This window comes from Natator depressus, chromosome 5 (genome assembly GCF_965152275.1).
Source record: "Natator depressus isolate rNatDep1 chromosome 5, rNatDep2.hap1, whole genome shotgun sequence".
NCBI lineage: Eukaryota > Metazoa > Chordata > Testudines > Cheloniidae > Natator > Natator depressus.
In genome coordinates, this window is record NC_134238.1 from 118,521,070 (window position 1) to 118,545,391 (window position 24,322).

Consider the following 24,322-nt stretch of genomic DNA (forward strand, 5'->3'; position numbering starts at 1 on the left):
TATGACAGAAAATATGTCAGAAAGAGATGTAGCTAACAGGTTGCAGAGGATGAAGAACAATATGTATTTTGTATAATATAAATGTCCTCAGAAGGTCGATGAGACAATCAGATTGATCTATGTTTCTAAGCCATTTAATAAATAGATATAAAAGAGCAAATGCTTATTTTCATTATTTATAGTGTTGCAAATACACCCATCATTTATAAAACACTTTAGACACAGGGTCCCTGGTTCTAAAGAGTAAGCAATCTAATCTTAATACAAAACACAAAAGAATAATTCAACACAAGGTGGCACAGATATGTTGTTGGTGAGGCAATCAACCGAGTGAAAATCAGGGATTTAAGGAGGGATTTGAAGGAAGAGAGGGGTGTGCTTGATAGGCTGATCCGATCATAAAAAGTATCAGGAATGAAAGCCTGGAGACAGGAATGGCAGGAGACAATGGGAGCAAAAAGGGGACTTTATACAGAAGTGCAGAAAAAGGGGCAGTATAAGATGAGATGCTGTGATAATTTGGGAATCTCTGTGTACAAACTTATGAATTCTGGCTGATGGTATGAAGTGTTACTATGAAAACTGCATTTCTGTAGGTATCTTTACCAAGTGGCAAACTCCAGTTTGAAGGTACAGCCTTTTGCTTTCTCCATTGTCTGTTTGCTTCCATATTGGGCTGAAATTCTAAGGTTGGGGGCAAAAGATTAGCAAAGGAGAATTGATGTTACATGGAATAGGAATAGCATCAAAATGGAATAGCTCTAAGAAGAGACTGGCTTCCAACCAGATGAACTGGTTTAGCAGGGGAGAGGTTCCCTGAGCAATGCATTTACCTGGAACAAGTTTGTGATCACCTGTTGAAGTTGGCAAGGTAGAGGTCACCTGATAAAGGGGCTAAAAGTTGTAAAAAGGGAGGTACTGAGCTGTCTGGGTTTTTAGCCATTATTTTCCAGCTCAAGAGGAGAAGCAGCCCAACATGTAAGGGCCTGCATGAGGCAGGAGCACCTACCTGATTTCTGAGCCCACCTGGTCGCCCAAGGGATGGGTGAGCTAGTAAACAATATTGCGTGAGACTCTGGGCAAAGTGTCTCTGTGTGTAATATGCTTCATACTTACCCCAGGCCTCCTGAGAGAGTTCAAAGGTAAACCAGAAGGCTACACCTTCGGGTGGGATTCTGGAAGAGGGTGTGTTTCAGCTGAACTCAGCAGTGAGCTTAGGGATTAAGCAGCTGGGTTCCACGTCTCAGGAGAAGATGGTAGATAAAGGGTCTGTGCTCTGAAATAAGCTTAGGGACCCCAAAGATTGGGGTAGTGGCTGGACTCCATTCAGGCTCTGGGAGGCTTAAAAGATCCAGGGACCTAACAGCTAGGTCCTTTCACAGCAATCTAGTGAGTGACCATGAGGGAGAACTTGAGTGGGATCTGTGACAGATACACACAAAGATATAAGCAAGCGGAGTGGAGCACAGTCTTGATGTTACCTTTCTCATCTTCTAAAGATTTGCACAAAAGAGCAGCATTTACCTTCTACTGTACTAAGGGTTTTAGTGATGGCAGCTTTTTCATGATCAGAGTCCATTCTTGTTATGATTAGTACCTGATGTAAGACAAGTAAAAGAAATTAACATTTTAATTTTTTTCTGTCTACACAACTTTTCCTGGAACAATACATGAAAGATAGTATTAATTTTTTGCTGTCTGCTGAATCTGTTTCCTAAAGGATAATTGTGTGCTTACTACTAAAAGATATTAGAAGAGTGTTACTATGAAAGGAGATGCAGTGTCAGGAATAAAGATATTCTAGAAAAAAAATCTCACACCTGAGTATTAACACACAAAAAGAAAATAAACTATTTAAAGGCAGTATTTAAATTGCTGTCACGGAACTGAATTCCTACTGCAGCACCAGATAGACCATCATGGGGAGGAGATTTTTCAAGCCAATCCCATGCTCCATTCACAGGTAAAACTCACACTGAAGGTATTTGGAGTTTTGCTTGTGCTACAACAATGTGCTGATTGGGCTTTTAGGGACTCCTGAGAGCTCCTTGTTAAAATTATAGCACCTCCAAACTGAAGAGCTGTTTGGAAAGATTTCCATAACGGAGCTCACTAAATAACTTATGTGTGAGGCTCATTAAACACTGTTGATGACTAAAGTCTTTTACTTTCAAATGGATCAGATTGCAGCAAAGGGCAGGTATTTTTAAAAGATTCTCCCATGGGAGGAGATATTCAACCTTGTCTCCCAACCCAAATGAAACAAAGTGAACCATGTGCTATACGATCAATATGCTCAGTATAATTTTCAGGAATAAGCTAAAAAAACTTGACAAGTACACAACCAGTGGAAACACTATACAGTCAGCTCTACACAGGATTATCCTAGTAGATTAATGCCATTTTACCGGCACTGTCTGGGTACACTTTATGGACCTGATGTTTAAGAGATCGTCAACTGCCTTCATTTTTGTGGGCCCAATTCTGCACCCAAAATTAAATGTGGGAGCAAGTGGTAATATTTACAAGTCCAACTTCATGATTTATGGGTCCAATGAGGTAGCTGCATGTGTAAATGTTATCATTGTGCTAAATGCTGTCATAGCAGAAATAGTTTCTGAATATTTGTCCCTTTGGATAAAATTTTTAAAAATGAATGTTTAAAGTTAGGTGCTTAAAATAGTGGCCTGGTTTCCAAACCCCGCACATCTTCCACTGACTGTAATGGGAGCATCTAGATGTTCAATATTGTTGTTGCAGGTTACTTAAATTTGTATTTAGAGGACTAAATAAATGGCCTAATTCTGAAAAGCTGAGCACCCAATAGTTCCAATTAAAGTCAAGGGGCCTAACTCTGGGCACACATTTTTAAAAATTTTCATCTGTTTTCTTCCTAGTTTTCCAATGTTGTCTCGCTCATTACTACATCAATTGCTGACCTACATGTTGTACTAATATTCTGCTGTTCCTGTGTAATCATGGATGCAAATGATGATGGAATAAGAATGGTAGAGTTCATAAGATTTTTTTTTTCTATGAGGTCCATCATATTCTATTTGTAACTTTTTGCTTATAAAGGAAATTTTCCATTATATCTTGCATCAATAGCAATTCACTAATATGATATAAAAGTATAACCAGATTATCATACTTCACATCATATTAGCGAATGCTAATATGATACAACAGCAAATGGCTTATGCAATAGAACTTATACATCTTATTAATACAGGAATACTTCTGTCTGTTCTGGGTCACTCTAAAAACTGCCTCTGAATGTAAGTGAACTAGAGTCTTTACAAGTTTAAATTCCACTCAAAATATTCTAAAATATTTTTTCACTATCTTTTTTGCCTTCCTACTTTTATTATGTATTATGCTGCTTATGCATTATGTAAATAAAATGATCGGGTGATAAACCTGATTTTTGCTTCTGTTTTTTGTGGGGGATTTAAACACAGGGGGAGGGATAGCTCAGTGGTTTGAGCACTGGCCTGCTAAACCCAGGGTTGTGAGTTCAATCCCTGAGGGGGCCATTTAGGGATCAGGGCAAAAATTAGGGATTGGTCCTGCTTTGAGCAGGGGGTTGGACTAGATGACCTCCTGAGGTCCCTTCCAACCCTGATATTCTATGATTCTATATCACCAAAAATATCCATACTGCCAGGAAGAATACATTTTGGATATTTATGTCCAATTCCTCTGTTTACTCCCCACAAACCTATCCCACAGTGATCCCCAGCTGTTTTATGGCCATTTGTAACTGGTGTAAATTAGAGTAGCCTGAAGGCTGCTCTCACTTCTGTCGGGCAATTGGCCTTCTGCACAGGTGACCAAGGAGCAGAGAAATGCAATGGCGGATTAAAACCAAAGTTGTACTTCAACCCACACCCTTGTGTGTTCTTTAGCCAGAGATTGGGATTGGGACTTTAGTGGCTAAAGTCATATTAAAAAGAAAAGGCGTACTTGTGGCACCTTAGAGACTAACAAATTTATTTGAGGATAAGCTTTCGTGAGCTACAGCTCAGCATCCGATGAAGTGAGCTGTAGCTCACGAAAGCTTATGCTCAAATAAATTTGTTAGTCTCTGAGGTGCCACAAGTACTCCTTTTCTTTTTGTGGATACAGACTAACACAGCTGCTACTCTGAAATAAAGTCATATTGTAATTTTCAACAAATGATGCAACATAGCAAAGGAACAATGTGTGCTTAATTCAAGAGCAAAACCATTTGGGTTCATATGGGGTCCTTGTTTCCTATTTGTGCAACTGCTGTTTCAATATAATTGGATGACTGCTGTTTCAATACAACTGTATGTCCATATTTAATTGATGTATCTGTACACAGGTAGATGTGCAGAGTGAGTAGCACCTTGGCTCTGCCCCCCACACCTCAAAGGTACCTGCCAGCCCAGCTGGGTTGGCATAGAAGAAATCTGTGCCTAGTAACAAGCTTGTGTAGATTACTTCACCCTTGGAGCAAGTGGGGAGCCAGCAGAGAATCCCAGGGCTATTCCTGAGGTGGTGCAGCTTCACACAATCCTTTACTCATAAGTATTCTCAAGTGGAGAGTCAAATACAAAATTTCCTGTCGTAAGCCAACTCTTGCTTAAGTAAGGTAGTTTTATAATTATTGCTCTAAAGTAGTTTTGATTGTTTAAAGAACTTGCTTAAATTGTTAACCTTATGATTCTGTTCATCTGTATTACTCTGCACCCACTTTAACATCTGACACTGAAGCTCTGTTATTTTGGGACTGATTTCATTCTTCTTCTGCCTGCTGTACTGTATAATCTCCAGCTGCCTCCAAATATTATCCAAACAGGAACCTAAGATGCTTGTATAGCTATCTTTTGCCTTGGACAAATATCCTGTTTAAAAACCAAAGCAAGGAACAATTACTTAAATTTGACATTCCAAAAACTGCATTGGCAAAAAGAGAATTCTATTTGATCTGCACACACATTTTAGCTACATGTGAAGGCAACTCACAAAGGAAAGCTGAAAATTTAGCCAAAGACAGAAATATGTGCAGAATGCCCCCACTAACCAGACTTTGGAACCAGTTGTCATGTAAATAAATCTAAAATCGTAAGTAGCATACTGGAACCTGAGATACCAGAAAATTGAGCTGTTACACTTAGCCAGCCGAGAAGCTACCAGCTAAATCAGGCTTTTTCTTATATGACACATTTTCCAAAGTTTAATCTTTTAATTATTTTTTGAAAAGTGCGCTTACAAGATAAATGTGACATATCTGAGTCCCTACTAGTTGGCTCATATTATTTCAAATATTTCTGCTATCTGTAACATCCCTGTGTGATGCATACTGTGGATCAACAGTGAACCTAAAGCAGGCCAAGAAATTGAGAGTTATAAATAAAATATGTATGTGTATATGACTAGTTTCCACTTATTTATGTGCTGAATGATACCACAGCCTGACTGGTGGGGACATATAGTATTTCTGTGCTTGGCTCGATTTTCAAATTTCTTTTGCAGTTCACCTTCAAATATGCTGACGCCTCATAGAACTCTTAGAAAAACATTATGGGTAGAGATAGTTCTGTTTACATATTCTATTTTCTGCATTCCTCTTCCCCATCATTTATTACTAGAGGCATTTCAATGAAGACATAATCGCTTTTTTAAGAGTTAATCTGATCCTGTTGTTGTGCTCTACATGAAGTCATAACTTTGTAGAGTGTAAATTTTTCATAATAGAGATCATAGATGCTCTAAATTCTGATAAACCTGTGCGTGAAATTACAATAGGTAGATGTGGAAATGAATGCGTGACAAATGGGATTATGACTTCAGGGGTGAAATTAGGAGCAGATGAACTGTTATGTCCTGATCCTTATCTGCATATTACTAAAAAATGGAATAATCTCTGAGGTTAAGGGCTATAGTTCAGCCTTTAGCCTTTGGTATAGCTTTACACAGGTCCAAATGTATTAAATAATATTCCACATTTGTGCTTGAACCTGCCCCACTCTTCATCTTAGACTCAAAGGAGTAGACGGGAAACTAATTTCTTAGGTATAAATTATTCCAAATGCACAGCATAATAAACAATGCACAAAGTCTCAGAATGTCAGCAGGGAGTTGTCTGCCTATATATCCTTTTTTATACGTTTGCCAGCTAACTTGAAGATTCACATGCAAAATTCCGTGTTCAGGGAGACTGAGCAAAATCCAGACGTGATGTAAGTGGGTGCAACTCCCATGAAAGTTTATTGGCCAAACTTTCTAATTGCACAAACCTGAACACCCTTGCCCTGTCCCTTCTCCGAGGCCTCGCCCCCACTTACTCCATGCCCCCTCCCTCTGTTGCTTCCTCTCCCCCACCCTCACTCACTTTCACCAGGCTGGGGCAGGGGGTTGCAGTGTGGGAGGGGGTGAGGGCTCTGGCTGGGGTGCAGGCTCTTGGGTTGGGCTGGGAATGAGGGGTTTGGGGTGCAGGAAGGGGATCCAGGCTGAGGCCAAGGGGTTTGAAGCGCAGGAGGTGGCTCAGGGCTGGGGCAGGGGGTTGGGATGCAGGAGGGGGTGAGGGGTGCGAGCTCAGGGAGAGAATTTGGGTGCAGGAGGGGGCTCAGGGCTGGGGTGTGGGAGGCAGTGAGGGGTGCTGGCTCCGGCCAGGTGGCACTTACCTCGGGAAGCTCCTGGAACTGGCTGGCATGTCTGGCTCCTAGGCTCAGGGGCAGCCACATGGCACTGCGTGCTGCCCCTGCCTGCAGGCACTGCCCCTGCAGCTCCCATTGGCTGCGGTACCCAGCCAATGGGTGCTGTGGAGTCGGCGCTCGGAGCAGGGCACAGGGGCAGTGCGCGGAGACCCCTGGCCGCTCCTGTGCCTAGGAGCCGGACATGCCAGCCGCTTCCAGGAGCCACACGGAGCCAGGGAGGTAGGGAGCCTGCCCTACCCCTGCTGCATCGCCGACTGGACTTTTGACCTATTAAAATCTCCCCGATTGCTTTTAATAGTCACCAGGAGATTGAGGCCGATTTCGGTAGACTCCCGTCCAATCCAGGAGGGTTGGCAACCCTAAATGAGTATGTAGAAATAGGCAGGCAGACAGGGGGGAACTCTCAAGAAGCTGTAAGTTAAGGCGTGATAAGTGTTTAGTTACACCACACAATCAAAAATGACAAAATATGAGAGAGGGATTGTAGAATTTCATGGTATATTAATTGTCATTCAGTGGCCTTTTGGATATTGCATTCCATGTTGCAATGACAATAAAGAGAGAAAACATTTTTATTGTTAAAACTAACCTAATGCTGTGTCCAAGCTACACATTAATAGGAGGTCTCGAACTGTTACCAACAGATGCACCAGAGCAGCATGTTTGAACAACATTATCTCTTTCTCACTATTTTTACCTATACAAAGGAAAAAAAAGTTTTATATATATATATATATATATGGTTTGCATAGCAACATCAGAAGCTATACTGGATACATGAATTCATATAAAGGGTCCTGGCATCTCAGAACATTAGTCTCCCACAATGAAATATATATATAAATATAAACATGTCATTGCTGTGGATCTCAGCAAGGCAAACACTGACTGTACATGAAGGAAAGCAGAAATTTTGCCTACCTTTTCTTTCTTTGAGCTCTTCTATACTAGTCTAAGTTACTTGGGTTATGTATCCTCTCATACAGCAGATGGAGACAGATTACTAAATCTTCTGATGACATCATGCCTCTATATAGAAAGGTCTAACAATCTTTCTGCAACTGACTATTTCAAAGCAGTTCCCAAGAAATCAAATTGACTCCATCCTCTGATAATCAGTAAATAACTTTAATACAGTGATAACATGAACTTGAATTTTCCAAAGAAACTTTGCATTAAACTTTGAACCAGGGGTATTCAATTATTTTTTTGTCAAGGTCCAAATTTCTTGGTCAAGGTATAGTCAAGCTCCAGACTCCAGAAAAAAAAATAATGATAATAAGTAAACATAAAAGATTTCAGGGTTTGTTCAAAAGCATCTGGTGGTCTGGATTTGGCCTGCGGCCCACCTATTGACTACCCTTGCCTTGAAACATAAAAAAGACATTGTTTTTCACTGGAGATTATCTGGGCTAGTATATAATACTTTAAAGGAAGAAAATTAACAGAGAGGAAAAATGTCCTCTTTAGTCTTCTGTACTATGCCGGATACTTGAAACCTCCCAAAGCAGCTCACATAGAGCTACAGGAGGGATGAGGATTTGACAGTCACTTACCACACTCTCCTGTCAAAGACTGCCTCTATGGAAGCCTGTACATCTATCCTATAATGCTTGGCAAAGGTGTAAGCTGGTGCCCAGGTATCTGTCTGCCTTACAGATCTCTATTAAAAACAGATTCCTCACTTTCTGTCCATAACAATCGTACTAAGTGTGCCTTAAATGTTTCTGATAACATCTTCCCTATAATAAAGTAAGTTTTCCTGCTTAGTACCTTAGTCCACTTTCAGGCGGTAGATTTGGAGTCTGGTTGTTTTCTAATTTGGCCCTTGGTTCAAAATAAATAGTCTCTGTGATCCATTGACCTCTGCGAGCCGCTCTATGTAAATTTGCAGAGACCTTTGAATGTCCTGGTAATGAAGTCTTCCTTCATTCAGATACTTTGGATTGAGGAAGATTGTGAATAAGGTAGAATCTGCTATGCAGAAAAAATGCCTGAGGAATCTTAGGCTTGAATTTAGGCAGAGCTCTTGTGAAAAATCAAATACAGCTCTTTTCAAGAAAGCACTTGCAGCTTTCCCACCATTCTAGCCAAACATACTTCTGTAAGTGCCCATTCCTTGGGCCCTGTCTGGGCCCAGTCACAACTGTTATTTCTCAGCCTTCCCCTCATGACAGGTTCTGGGCCTGGGCTCTCACAGCATCAGGCTCCCTTCTTAAAACTTGAAGGGGCACTCTGCCACTTGTTGCCTCTTCAGTGTGGGCAAGACGAGCTATTTCAGGGGCCAGTCTTGGGGCAGATTCTAGTTCTTTGGAGCAGACGGGGACTGCTGAATCTTCTCCAACTCTTCCCGCAAGAATAGCCTGTCTTTAAAGGGAAGGACCAGCAGCCTGGCCCTGAAGGATTGTTCCACTGCCCACTATTTTAGCCACAGGAACCTCTTTACTGACACAGATAAGGCCATGTTTCTAGCTGTGATGTGGATTGTAGCATATCATTGCAGACCAGTGAGAGAGCAAAGACCATAAGTGGGAGCACCATGGCTAGGTTGGACCATAGTATCTGATTTCCTGGTACCTGCTAAATTTCTGAAATCATCTGTCTTTCATAATATATAAACACTTTTGAATTAATCTTGAATTAAACTGAAGACTCTTAAGCATCCCTCACTCCTTCTGTTAGGATGATCCTGTAATGCTACACCTACTCATCTTGAGATTGTTGTCCTTTTTGTGATTCCCTCGATGGCAATATATTATCCTTAGGTTCTCCCTGAGCTTTCTGCATCCCACAAACAGAGAGATTAGTATTATAGCTTGCTTTTCTTGTACCAGTCTGCGGCCTCCCCATAAATGTTCCTTACTAACATTTTGTCACTATATTTTGGTTTTAAATTTTGAAAAACATATTAAGCACAAAAAGAAGTAAACTTTAGAAAACTGAAGTTTATCACATAAACTGTACTGTGAGATAATACAGAAACTAAAGATATATGTAGTTATCCATCAGAGCTAATTCGTAATCGCGGTGGATTAAGCCTCCAAAATCCATCCAAACTACAGAGCCCTAAAGCAGTTTATGGTTTCCTGAGAGGATGCTTGTATTCTTCTGGGGGTCATTTCATTTATACATGAATCTCCAGAGTTTACAGCCTAAGAATCCTTATTGAAGCACAGTGGGTATTTTTTCGAATCCCAGATCAGCCAAACCATGTGGTCCTGCCTTAGCCTACATAGTTTTAGTAACATGAATGTTCATAGCTTATTTTGGCAGTTTAAAAAAAAGAAAATTTAAGGGATCTCTTTACTGCTACAGTGATGAGTACATTTACAAATGCCAGACAGGAGAATAAGTAGATTAGAATTAGAAAAAAATGCTTAGTCATTCATCATTTAGGTCCCTTTGGCTACAGGGACTGTGACCCTAAGCACCCCTGTATTCACATTGTAATAATCTTTGTACGGAATATGCTTTGTGAGGTATCATTTGAAAACTAATAACTCACTGCTCATTAATATTTTTGTGCCATGAATGTACACAGTGTGTATTAAGAGTTATGCATCTATGCTGAAATTATGGCTGAAGTGTGTTTAAATGAGGCATGTCAGGCGGTGCTGATAAACAGGTCTGCCTGAAACAAATGAATGTGTTTGCTTCCCTGGCCAGCCCAGTCATCTGGCAAAGACAATGACGATCCATTTTTACGTATTAGGTAAACAAAGCTAACAAGTGGGGAGGAGACAGTATGGTGACTACACCCAGCGGGAGAGAGAAGCTTGGGTCTGGGTTTTACTTTTTAAAGAATACACTGCAAAGATTTAGGGACAATCTACACGACAAAACCATGACAACCTACAGATGAAGCTGGGCTGCTGCAGCCCTGTGATGAGGATGCTTTAAGCTGATGGGAGAAAGTTCTCCCACTGGCTTGGTTACTCTACCTCTGCCAGAAGCGGTAGCGATGTCTGACAGGAGAAGCTCTCCCACTGACATAGCGCTGTCTACACAGGGGGTTAAGGTCGGTATAACTATATCGCTCAGGGGTGTGGATTTTTCACCACCGAAATAAGTGTGTAGTGTAGACCTATTGGTCTATCATTATGAGGGGAGGGGGCTAAACTTCAAGTGATAAGCAATTAAATCAACTGAGGGCAAGTATACACTTAAAATGCTGCATGGGTGCAACTGCATCCATGCAGCTATGCTGAGGTAGCGCTTTAATGAAGATGCTCTAAGCAGACAGGAGACAGCTGTCGCGTAGGTGTAATTAATCCACCTCCCCGAGGGGTGGTAGCTATGTCGGTGGGAGAAACTCTCCCGCAGACATAGCGCTGTGCACACAGTCAGTATAACTACATTGTTCAGGGTTGTGGATTTTTCAAACCCGAGTGATAATAGTTATATCAATATAGGTCTGAAATGTAGACCAGATTGTATACAATATTATTGCATTATAGCAGGCTATTGCATGAGATTTTTTATTAATATCATTGTGAATTGTATGTATTAACACCTTATAAGGAATTATGAATACTTATTAATATTATGCTGTACAGTCTGTGACCCAAACAAGTATTCATAATTCCTTATGTAGTGTTAAGACATGCAACTAAATTTCTTATTTCTCTGAAATGTCCAGGAGAGGGCTGAACATTGCAGAACACAAGGTCTTGGGAAAATTTGGGCCTGGGAGTGTGTTGGGGTCACCTTGCTGGTTGTAACCCAGGCTGGTGGAAGCCAGAGTGGGGCTGTAAGGCTGTAGACAGACTGCTGGGGTTAGAGTTTCTGAACCAGGGTTGGCTGTAGAGGGTGCCTGCATGTTTGTTGCAGACTGTGAGTGTTCCAGACTGGGAGCTACTGTAGCAAAGTATTGTGAGGCACTCAGGCACTCAGGGTTACTGGGTTAAGAGTTGACAACCGCTTCCTGGCTTGGAGTATACCATGAACTCCATGACACGGACATGACAAAAATAGCCACCGACCACAAAGAAAAGGACAACAAAAACATACTGGTGTTTTTCTCTGTAAATTACACATGTGGGAATGTCATTTAAACATTGCCTACAATGTATGATTAATCATGACCAACATTTCTGAAGCATGTGAAATTTAGATTTGGATTGGAATACTGTTTAGTATTCTGATATTCAAGTTATTAAAAATAACATGCCCAACTAGGACTGTATTAATGGAGACCTTTTGGAAACAAAAAAGCAGGTCTGTTACCATCAGCCCTTAAGATGGGAAATGCTTGAAAGTTTGTGAATAATTTGCCAGACTTATTGAACCACGTTACATATGAAATCAAATCAATTTTATAGATGAAAAATACAATGCATTTTACCTTGTTTAAAAATATCACAGATGACTTTCTCCTGCTGTTTTAAGAAAAATCTAGTGTGATCAAATTTAACTGTGGCAAACCTCCAATTCACTGCGGCAAGTATGCCAAGATGCATCAACTCTTTTAGAACAGGAGTGGCTGTTGCTTCTAACAGATGGTATGCCTGGCACTGGCTTTCTGGTTAATACAAACAAACATACACAAGATAACACAATTTGGTTAAATATGCCACTGTTGGATAAAAGTACTCAAGTGTCTTGCAAAACAAAAAGGCATTATTTTCTTCAAGAGATCTGCAACATGAACTTCATTCTCTTCACATTAGTAATTATAAATAACTTCTGGATGGCTGTTTTGTAACCCCTTATAAGGGAAGGCCTACACTTAAAACTCTCCAGTGATGCAGCTGTGCCACTGTAGCACTTAAATGAAGATGCTCTATGCCGACATGAGACCACTCTCCCATCTGTGCAATTAATCCACCTCCCCGAGAGGCGGTAGCGATGTCTGACGGGACAAGCTCTCCCGCTGACATAGCACTGTCTACACCGGGGGTTAGGTTGGTATAACTGTTGTGACAGGGTCGGGCCAGATGGCTATAGGAGAGTGATAGAAGACAGACATATTAGCCCCAGGTTAAGCAGGTCCCTTTTCCCTGGGTAAGGTAACAGGGTGGTTCCAGAACAATCAGGAACTTGCTGGAACCAATTAAGGCAGACAGGCTAATTAGGACACCTGGAGCATATTAAGAAACTGCTAGAATCAATTAAGACAGGCAGGCTAATCAGGGCACCTGGTTTAAAAAGGACCTCTTCAGTCAGTGAGGGGCGTGCAAGGAGCTGAGAGCAAGAGGGTGTGCTACTGGAGGACTGAGGAGTACAAACGCTATCTGGCATCAGGAGGAAGGTCCTGTGGTGAGGCTACAGAAGGTGTTGGGAGGAGGCCATGGGGAAGTAGCCCAGGGAGTTGTAGCTGTCACACAGGTGTTACACAAAACACTGTAGACAGCTGTGATCCACAGGGCCCTGGGCTGGAACCCAGAGTAGAGGGCGGGCCCGGGTTCCCCCCAACCACCTATTGGATACCGGAGGAGTTGACCTGGACTGTGGGTCCCACTAGAGGGAAAGATCCCTGGCCTGTCCCCCGATGCACTAGGTGGACCAGCAGAGACTGCAGGGATTGTTCTCCTTCCTTTTCCCCATGCTGGCCAGTGATGAGGTTAGCTGAGTGAATGGCACTTTTGAGCCACTAGCAAAAGTGTCCAAACTGAGGGCTGCCGTGAATCTCTGAGGCTAGTGAATCCGCCAATAAGTGCAGGACCCACCAAGACAGAGGAGGAACTTTGTCACACTATGTTGCGCAGGAGTGTGGATATTTCACACCCCTGAGCAACATAGTTATACTGATGTAAGTCTGGAGTAGACCAGACCGAAGGCTCTTTCTACACGTAAAAGTTAAGTCAACATAGCTATGTCAGTGTAAAAAATCCACCCCTTGACCAATGTAGCTATATCAATTCCACTGCCAGGGTAGATGCAGCTATATTGATGAAAGAATACGTCAGTCAATGTAGATACCATCATTTGGGGGTGGTGGTATTCCTATCTGAATAGAAAAAACCCTTTTGTTGGGTACTCACCCACAAAAGCTTATGCTCCAATACGTCTGTTAGTCTATAGTTAGTGCCACAGGACTCTTTGCCCCTTTTGTTGGTGTAGGCTGTATCTACATTACATGGCTGCGGTGGCATTGCTGTGCCAGCACAATCTCCATAACGTAGACATACCTTCAGATATAACTGAGTTTTCATGACATCCAAGTGGGTGACAGCAACACAGTAGTCTGAAGAACTCAAATAAACTGCTGGTATTGAATTAACTGGAAGGCACGACCTGTTTCTCAATGGGATACCTAAATCTCTTGAGTATCAATTTTTTCTTTTATGTGCTTAACATTTATAGTTGAGTTAATCACATCATCAAGGTTAAAACTCTATTATCTCCCATGTTCAAGGGTTTATCCTTTCATTTTGAAAATATCTCAAGCTGACAGGTAAGGTTGCCAGACTGGGCTGCATTTCAGTTGCAGGTCTCACTACATTTGGTCATTTATGCCCTCATAATTATTAACTAATTAGTTAATATTTGTAAAGTACTTTGAAGATGTGGAGCACTATGTAAGTGCTCATTCTCATCATCTCCAGTTCTTCATGCTTTGTCAGGATAGATCAGATGCTATATTGTTTTTGCTACTTGGTGTAATTTCATTCATTCATTCATTGATGAATCATTTTCTTTTTAAAGTGCTTAATATTTCCAGTAAGGTATCATAATGTATTGTTAATATTTCATTGTTGTTAAAATGTTTGTGTTTGTCTTTAAGTTCTCAATATTGGATATAGCTTATATCTGACGGAGAAACTCTTTTAATTCTTTCACGTATGATGCTACCATGGTGAAATATAGGGATTGTTATACAACAGTCTGCATGAGCATAAAGGTTCCCATATTGAATTTTTGCAGGATAAGAGCCGTAGAGAGCAGTGAATAAAATGGATATTGGTTTTGTATATATGCATATTATTTAATGTAAAATTGCAATATTACAAAAAAATAAACAGACCATTCAAAACAAAATTCTATACCTGATGCTTGAATTTTGACTGAGATGCTGCCTTGATTCTCCTGTTCTGTTTTCTCTGTCAATGTAGCCTTACAAACAGCAGAACTGTCTTGCTTAAGAACTTCTGGACACTCTTTAATTTCCAGTGCTAAAACATTGGACGTAGATTATGTAAAATTATCACAAGACAAATCCACAGAATAAGTAAATTCTCTAACACGTTCCTCCACTTGCTAATTAAACATTTCAAATTCAGGAGGCTCCTGTGCCACAGAACAATAATTGTATATTTTACTTTGGAAAAAGAAAGTGAAAATATTTTATATTTTCTTTATTTCCTCCAAGTTCCCACATTTCCTCGCTGCAGCCACATGATACATTGGTCAGATTATGTTTGCCAAAAAGTGGGTGCTGTCAGGTCTGAATGGAATCAGACACCTCCCCTATCCATACCCTATCCATATCCTAGCAAAGTTGAGAAACTGCTCGAAGCTGCTTCTATAGCCTATTGTTTGTATAAAGGAAGATTCCTACATGAGCACTAAGGCAGGGAAACTGCTGAGTGGAAGAGCATCTGAGAGCAGGAATTCAACTGGACAGGAAAGATCAGGAACACTGGAAATAGGGTAAGTAGGAGAAGGGCTGGAAACAGTTTACTTAAAAGAGGTCGTTCTCACTCCCTTCATCTTTACTTGTAGCTGCACCTCAGCATCGATCCCTTCTGTGTTTTTTTTTCTCTTTCTCCAATACAAATAAGAAGTCACAAGCTATCCTAAGGGTCCCCCAGCATCTCTGTTCCCCTCTTCCTGGCAAAAGGGGGAGCAAGTGGCAGATTTGGAGCTAGCAGCCCCTACTTCTTGGCAAACTGGATCGATCCCTATGTCATATGGCTGCAGCTGTGAAAATGAGACACTTGGGCAAAATAAAGAGGGAAAAGTAAAAAACTTTCCATCCCGCAAAGTTAAAAGCCAAAGTTCATATTCTACTGTCAAGGAGCCTACTGAATTAGAAAAGTTTATTAGGGTTCAAAATTATGCTAACCAATTACTTCTACTAGTTCTCTCCTAAATACTAATTGGGTTAAATAGTACATATAACTGGTGTCTATAAAAATAACCCACAACAGCACTTGTAATTTATTGGGAGACAGTAGGCCTTCCACTAAAATTGGAACCATATTTTCGAAGGAATTGACATAAAATCTACATATGTTTGGATAGGCTAAACATTTATCAATCATCACTAACATACAACACTTGAGGATCACTGTCTACATTTACTTGTTTACACTATATTGAACTAAGCCTCTATCCATAGTACTACTCAGAGATGCAGTTCTAGTTAGAGTTCACTAGATGGTAACATAAGACCTTAGTTCATGTGTCTTGAGTTTGTACTTTTAGAACTGGGGTTATCAATTTCTCAAGATCTGCATATGTATCAACATAAAACAATAATAAATGGTTTTATTTTTAAAATTTTATTAAAATGTCTTGCATATTGTTTTTTTTAATTATGTAAGGATACAATTAAAATCCATATTAATCTGTTACATAGCACCACTTCATGCTATTATAATTAGTGCTGCAACAGTGTTTATGTTACAAACTTATTTTCCAAGGGATATATAACTCAAGCATAATCTGTGTTGAAGCTCTGCTAACCAGGGTTTGGGTCCTGCAGTATTTTATTTTTTAGTGTGATTCTACTCTGAAAAGTGACTGACCTAACATTTCATTGTCTCTCAATGACTTCTGTAGCAAAGGTGGTCAATTTATAAGTAAAAGTTTTTTCTAAGTGCCAGTCCTGCATACTCAGTCTATAAGTTAAGTTTTCTTTTCGCACATCATCAGCAGTGATAACAGATCTTCAAACCATATTCTGTCTTCACAGACAACTGTTCAGCCTCATTGCATCACTGGGTTTGCACAGGTGTAACTAACTGGAATAGTTCTGCTGGGATAAGAAGAAACAGAATATAGCTCCCTCTTAACTGTGCTAGCTCTGCAGGACTAACAAGAGTAGTAAGCAATAGAAACTTACTTTTGTCACAAAAATCACCAGACTTGACTCAGAACATGCCGGGGGAGCAGACAGTCTGAGTAAGAGGATACCATTTTCTTTTCAGAGTGGAACCAAACTTTAATGCACACTGTCTAAAAAAACAACTAAAAAGAAAAATACAAAATAAGTACCATGGATGAAATACTGGATCCACTGAAGTCAATGGGACCAGGATTTCATCCCATGTAATTAATTCTATTGACTTGAATGGAGTTATACTTGATTTACAGCAGTGTAAGAGAGCAGAATTAGACCTAAAATTACAGGACAGAATGGTTCACCTACCCTCTTTCTGCCTATCCAAATTATTTTTTTCCTCATTTTGGATGAACACGTGTTTAGATCTTAGCATGATAAAACTGTTCAGAAGGTCAGAATCATCGTCACATTGTCTAGACTCTTCGAATGGTAGAGTCTTCTGGCTTTTTGTTGAGCTGTTTGGTTCAAAAGATCCTTCTTTATAGTTAAGCGAGTCAGACAAATCTTTTCTTTTCTTTTCTTGATATAAGAAATGCATTGGTCCTTCTGTCTCACTGTGCTGATTTTCCTGTCTTGTTAGCCATTCAACAGATGTATTTGCATCACGTATGTTGACATGAGGTGCAGCTCCCAAATGTAATGAAGAGAATGGGCTCTTCTTTTCAGGTGAGAAATGAGAATTTGTTGTTTTGTCCCAGTGATATGCACTGACAGAAAGCACTCCTTGATTAGTAAGGGAACTCTTCTCTTCAAGCCACCCTGAAAGATAAAATTAGTTTTCTCCATTGCAATTTTGATTACTCCTAGTAGAATCTACTGTTCTGGATAGAATATATAACCCAAGAATGTTCTTGTCCAATCCAATTGAATAGAACTCTGCAGAGTTCTTTTTTGATTTTTTTTCTTCTTCCTTCCTTAGGTTGTTAGAATCCACTGCTGGCATGTTTGAACTGATATGTTATTCCCACATAAGAAATTCCAAAGTTGAGAAAACAGAAAGCTCCAAAGCCGTTATATCAACTCCGAAGTGAAGCTATACACAATTAACTTATAGATGGTGATAGATTTAATGCAACCTAGCATGATGGTTCTATCACCAATGCAGTCTGCCGTAGTGTCACTGACATTTTGAGAACTTGTTTGACTTTCCCTTTCAACCTTACATGAAAGAATGTAAAAGACGAGCTTGTGACAAGCTCAGAAATTAATAAAACACTAAATAAGCACAAGGTGAGTCTGCCCAGAGCAGTGGCTCCATATTAGAAGAAATCAAAGTTAAAGGTAAGAAAACTCTTACTTTTTACCTATGCTGGATCCACTGCTCTGGACAAAAACCATAACTCATGGAAAGCAAGCAGGGACCATAATCCTCTTCACCAAGTAAGGAAGGTAATAAAATAGCAAACAAATGAAAAACGGGTCACTAAAACAAAAGATCAGAGGTACCTGTGGATAAAGAATAAGGAGTGAGGATGGGATCCACAAAGATACTTAGAAATCCAAGTCCAATTTTTAGGCACCACTGCGATCAAGAAAACTCCCACTAGGCCATAACCTAACCCTGTAAGTGCCCAAACTCACTAGGCGCTTTAATTAAACAATTCAATACTTAAATATTATTTGGCTAGAGAAACAGTTACTGACTCTATAGCCTAGTGGTTAGGACAATCACCTGAGAGGTGGCAGAAGGAAGGGGGACTTAAACTGGGGTTGTCCCACATCCTATCCACTTGGCTAAAGATTGTAAGGGAGGTCCTGCTCTTCCTCTTCCATTTTGTTTCAGGTCCTGCATGCATCTTGGGTGGCTGAATGCCTATTTTCCTCCAGTTCGTGGCTTGCTAGCACAGTTAGGTGCCTCCATGCAGCCTAGATTTAAGAGCCTATCTCTGAGAGAGGGGCAGGGCTTAGCGCATACCTCTCTGCTCAGTGTCTCCCACTGGCTAGCTTAGGTGGCTCCTTGCCTTGTGTGCTGGCGTAGTGGACTGCAATCTATGGTGCCTCTCTCTCCTAATTAATTGTATAGGGACCGTAGGCACCTAACTCAGGCTTTAGGGATTGTGGTGTTCTTGTGATTTTTCTAGGATCCTGCTCCACAAAGGTGTTTAGGTTCCTAACTTCCACTGATTTGGTATTAGCATTAGAACTATGCTCTATTAGAGGACTTTCCCTCTCACTTACGTTCTCTTCTCCTAATTTTTCCTATTTTCTTCTGTTACTGATCCTTTACTAATCCTTTGATTACTGCAAAAAGGATGGACCAGAGACACTTCTAGGCTGATGGTATGAACTGCTAGACCACTTTGTTGCATTATTTATGGGCCTACCAGCAGTGTTCCTCAAAAGGTGGCACACTGGGCTAGGTTGAACTTCTGTGCACACAGAAGGACCCTGGTGGAGAGAACCAGGCTTAACTTATCAGGTTTGAGTGAGAGGGAACAACTGATGGATTGGTGAGGGAAATGGTGCTCAACCTGGGTCCCCAATCCTGCAGTCTCCTGAGCAGACTGGTAGTAGAGTTGGGCTTGCAAAGGGTGTTAAACCTCTCTCCTGGGGACCAAAGAAACTAGAAACTGTGGGTAGTGGAGAGGATCCAGAAAACCATTCCCTGCTCTTGTAAAGAGGATGAGGAAAATTGTGAAATGGGATCAGCACCGATGATGAGGGTCCCTTGGGGCTACAGGACCATAGAAACCAGTTACTGTGACTCATGACGCCTTCTTAGCCTCTGCTACAGACTGTATTTCCATGCTAGAAGGCTCCACAAGGTGCAGTAGTCTGGCTATGCCTTGCTAAAAAGTTCTGCAGCTCTGGATTAATAAGGACCCAGATCACTGCTGCTGTCAATGGGTGGAAGGAGTGGGCTCTTCCAAGTCCGACTGTAAGATGCTCTCACCAATGTTGGCAAGGAGGTGCTGGGGAGAGTGCGGAGCAAGAGGAATCCCTTCCCAATAGTTCTTCCTTCATGAGTGAATGATTTAGTAGGAAGGAGATGGGGCAGTTCAAACTTGAATCTGTTCTCCAAAAAGAGCTCCAGCTGGTGGGAGGAGACAGCAAGGTGGGTGCTACTAAGCTGCTGCTTGACATGACGCTAGACAGGGGAAGCCAGTGGGAGTAGTTCTTTAGTCTACCCAAAGCTGCTGTTGTAACAGAGGCATTCGGTAAAACTGCTGCTAAAGGAATCCTCAGCAAGCTCCACGCTCCATATAAGAGAATCTTTGCTGCAAGATGTTGGCCATTTCAAGAAGCCAAACAGAGACTAAAGAACCCAGGCTTATAGAGAGAGCAGAAAAGGAACTGCTGCTGTTCCAGCAGAGGTACAGAAATACTGGGGATAACATGGTCAGTTCAACACACACATAAACTAGGGGAACTATCAACCTAAGGGGAAAAAAATTCCTGTGAGATTCCTGACCCCCCATTTCCTATCAACTGTATTGGGCAACAATACCCATAAGCTATGACTTTTGCACAGAACAGTGAGTGCTGTGTAGGAGAACACAAGAATGATCCAGAATGGATTCTATTGTACCTGTTACATGTTCTAGTTGAAGGGACATTATAAGGTTATGAATGCATGAGAAATATAATATACTGTACTACCTACTCAGTACAAGCATATGACAGCTTCATACTAAAAATCCCCATAATGATAAACTGTGTGTGAAATAGCAAGGAATGTGGGTAACTGTGCTTAATGCAAGCGTTTGTAATATAAGAAAATAAAAAGGATGTGATTTGATGCATTTTAGAGCTGCAATTTCCCAAAATCCTAACCCTTTGTATTACTTCTATATATTCATGTTAACAATACTGTAGCTAAATGCACTGCAATATGTTCTGTCTCTACAGAGCTGCCACAGCTAGGTGGTAGTGTTCTTCCATGTGAGTTGCATGCAAATAGCCTTGCAAATCTGCATAGTGAATGAATCCATGCATAATATTGTATACTGATGAATCTTCACTATAATAGAAGCTGAGTTAACTACAACAGGTCCCGTGCCACTGGTCTATCCTAGAAGAAGCTGGAACGATATAAGAGTCTGCTACATCAACATATTCACTATTATGGTGATATTAATTAATAATAGTAATTAATAATACTTTGAAATTATTATATCCCTTTCAAAAGTTCTCCTGCCAGGTATTTCATTAGAAACATTAAGGGCCTGAAGTGGCTAATTTGTGCTTGCAACTACCATAATTTGCATATGCAATCATGGTAACCACAAATTAAATATGCAAGTGCACACATACTTTTATCCATGCAACTGACAATCTTAGCTTTTTGTAAATCAGACTTTAGAGTAATAGTGCTGACTAATTTATGCTTTTCCGAGTTCTTTTCTTTTTGAGAATGAGAATTTTTCTGATTCCTTTCTTAGTTGGTGCTATGCTAGTATCCATCACTGAACTGCATGACGGATCTTCTGTTAAAAAAGATCTCCTTGCCATTCTTGTCATTGAACTTTTCTATCAAAAACAAATATACTTACTTTCTAACTGAAATTGTGTAATTTGTGGGAATACTTCCTCTTCAGTAGAAAACAGGCTATTTGCACTACCCAAATCAGTGCTTAGTTGCTCCAAAGAATCTGGTAATACCAGATTTAGTCCTGAATGAATCCACCAGTCTGATTTTAATGGGCTAAACATTGGAGCTTCCACATGGACGGACAACATCTTTTTCAGTTCTGTAACTGTATGATGTTGAAATGTAGGTTCAACAGTCTGATTCTCTACAAAAACAAGACAAAAACTAGTATAAAGTATTAATGGACTAGAAACGTGAGAGAAGAACATTTTTGACAGCAAAACCACAAAAAAATATTCATGACTTATGTATATCCCTTGGTATATCTTTCCATTACTAATTCAGTATCAGCACTTGCCTGAACAGCAAAGAAAGAAATATTTACATAGCTTAGTAAGATGTAAATTTTTTCTCCTTGTTTTTTGTGTTCAATTCCCCAGCTGTAATTATATCTCTAGTCTGTTGATATAAACCTGCATTACCTGGATTACAAATGATTCGAGATTTATTCATTATCTATGAGTTTACCTTCCATGCTTGCAAACATCTATTATAATGATTATCTGAAAACTCTAAATAGTAAATAGACTATTTTACAAATGAGGATGTAACTCACTTATCTCACAGAAGTCTTTTGGTGTTCTTTCTTAACACTAACTGTTGGGGTCAGAAATAATTTATGACTTAGTTGTTTTTGGTTCCATATTCCACTTCCTAATGTGTGCGTTTGGCATTGGAAACTTATCACTTAGTTCTCCATGAATATGATTCCACTAAGGAATTTATTAGTATGGATTTTTAAAAATTATTTGAAGATAAGAACATACTCTATAATGAAAATTAATATTTCAACAGAGCTTGTTTAAAGTTAGGTTTTTGTTACTGAGTTTTAGAAATTACTATGCCCATTAAAATAATTATCAGGAGGTGAACTGAAGATTTTCAAACTGGAGGAAAGCTGTCATTATATACAAACTACCACTGTGGAAAGACAAACTAGTTATCTGCCTTACAAGAAGATTTATATAAAGGAAAAAATCAAACATCCCACCTTAGATAAATTGGGATATATTTTTAGTGTGCAAACAGGAGCAGTATTCACACGTTCCTTGCATTCTACATTCATTTTATCAACATTGAAAATGTATCATCAAATATCTGCATTGTATTTCTTCAAGCACTTCCCAGATTAATTTCTATGTTGTTGTAATATTTCACATACAGCTCTTCTATATCAGTTCCATATATCGGAATTCATACTTCCTTACCTTCAAGCAAAAGAGAGTTCACAGCATTTTGGTATTTTTCTGACTGCCACACCAGGCACTCTAAGTTCTCCTTAGTTGACTCTGTAAGCAGAATACTAAAACAAAGAAACAGAAAATGAGACACGTGGTAAGAAGCTTAAATCATAGCTTTAGATTTTCAAACCAACTTTCTTCTGGTAATACATTTAGAGAAAGTAATTTTGCAAAAGTATTTACTTTCTCTCCAATCTTCTACTTTCTCTTATTGACTCATTTGGGAAAATCTTTCCTCCTCATCTGTGGGTGCAGTGGGCTTTCTGGCTGCAGGACCAATGTGGTTCCACTCCTCAAAGAGGGGAAAAGATTAGGGGTATATATACCCTTTGAATGGCCTGGAGGCAAGCAAGGGGAAGCTAGTGGTAGGGAGGGAGACTAGAGGTCCCCTGTCAAGAGGATGCTTTAGTCCTTCCATGTCTGTGGAGGGAGGATATTAAGATTGTGAAGGGTACTCTAGCAAATATAATAGAGAAGCAGCCAAGGAACAGCCCTGCTGATACTTCTGTCGCCACATGGATATCCCCAGCACTCGGCCAAGGTACTCACTGGGTGCTTCTCTGCTGAGGACTTTGGAGGATTCACTGCCATGGAGGTATGAGTCCTCACCTTCCCCAAGGAGGAAGCTGGATCTTCAGGATATTAAGCCTCCTTACAGGAGGACAGCCTTAAAGCAACTCTCTTGGTCTTTTCAAGCTCCATGCACTGAAACCATGCACAGGGTGTATTCCCTGGAGTAATGTTTCCCTCCAAGGCAAAGTACACAATGGACAAAACCATCGGCAATGAACATCTCACAGAATGAGGCCATAAATTAACAGAATCCAATGAAGCTAGTTTTGCACTAATTTGGAGGAGGTTGTACCATTGTATCCTCATTAAACTTTTACTTACCTGTTACCAACAGGAGAAATAGGTTCTGCCTGAAGTCCTGCATGAAGTGAATTCACATGTGATCTTTGCGGTCTGCATGGCGGAGTTAGCGGTATTTCTACTTCATATTGAGGATATAAAGCGTAACTAACTGGGAATTGCAGAAAAATGACACCACATTTCACAAAAAAGTGAAAGAAATGTAAATATTTATGTATAACTGACACCAGTTACATTTTGTGTTTCAAATTTATTATGAAGATTTTATGTTTTATCACTTGAGCAATAAAGACCAAATTGTGGTACTTTAATATCTAGACAACAGGGGTAATAGTAATGCATAAGTCACACTTTTTTACTGCTTTTCTATGTGATTCTGGGAATCTCTGCACATCTAGCCAACCATTCAGAATTTAAAATCACCAGCTATTATTTTGGGGCATTTTTTAAAATTAAATGTTGATCAGCTGTGGCCCAGTTATGTAGCTCTTACATAGATGGAATGGCTCTTTCAAATTATATTTGTGATAGTTCTAATATCAATATGAAACCAGCAAGTCTGCAACTCAGATACCTCAAACTCTGAGGGAGTCAATTATTGTTTCATATGCAAATAAAATTCAGTGCTACTTACAGTCCTAGTCTTGTAAATGCTTGTCACAGAAGACTACCACTGAAATCAATTCCATTTCAATTGATGTTCCATATGCAGAGCACTTGCAAGATCAGACCCTATATTTTTAACCAGCTATGCAAACAAGATTGGGGAGTCAAAGCAATCTCTTGTAGGTCACATTTACTGCCCTATTTTTTACAGTAAAATGAATTTGAGACATGCTTACTGATTTTTCTAGCTTACAAGGAACTTGTTTCTTTGGTTGGTTTTTTTCTTTATTTTTTTAACTGTAATTTTTTTTTACTA

At 40.1% G+C, this 24,322-nt stretch overlaps 1 protein-coding gene across 1 annotated transcript in view; it reads right to left on the reverse strand.

The window, feature by feature from the left end:
- The window catches only part of SHOC1 (shortage in chiasmata 1), a 63,954-nt gene that overhangs the window by 34,874 nt on the left and 4,758 nt on the right, over positions 1 to 24,322 (reverse strand). Inside the window, exons 3-11 of the mRNA XM_074953515.1 lie at positions 23,422 to 23,551; positions 22,495 to 22,589; positions 21,189 to 21,431; positions 17,002 to 17,454; positions 14,675 to 14,800; positions 12,031 to 12,207; positions 7,276 to 7,383; positions 4,684 to 4,871; positions 1,525 to 1,597 (exon numbers count right to left, since the gene is read on the reverse strand). Of these exons, the coding sequence (XP_074809616.1) occupies positions 1,525 to 1,597; positions 4,684 to 4,871; positions 7,276 to 7,383; positions 12,031 to 12,207; positions 14,675 to 14,800; positions 17,002 to 17,454; positions 21,189 to 21,431; positions 22,495 to 22,589; positions 23,422 to 23,551 (1,593 nt within the window). The remainder of the gene's footprint in view (positions 1 to 1,524; positions 1,598 to 4,683; positions 4,872 to 7,275; positions 7,384 to 12,030; positions 12,208 to 14,674; positions 14,801 to 17,001; positions 17,455 to 21,188; positions 21,432 to 22,494; positions 22,590 to 23,421; positions 23,552 to 24,322) is intronic.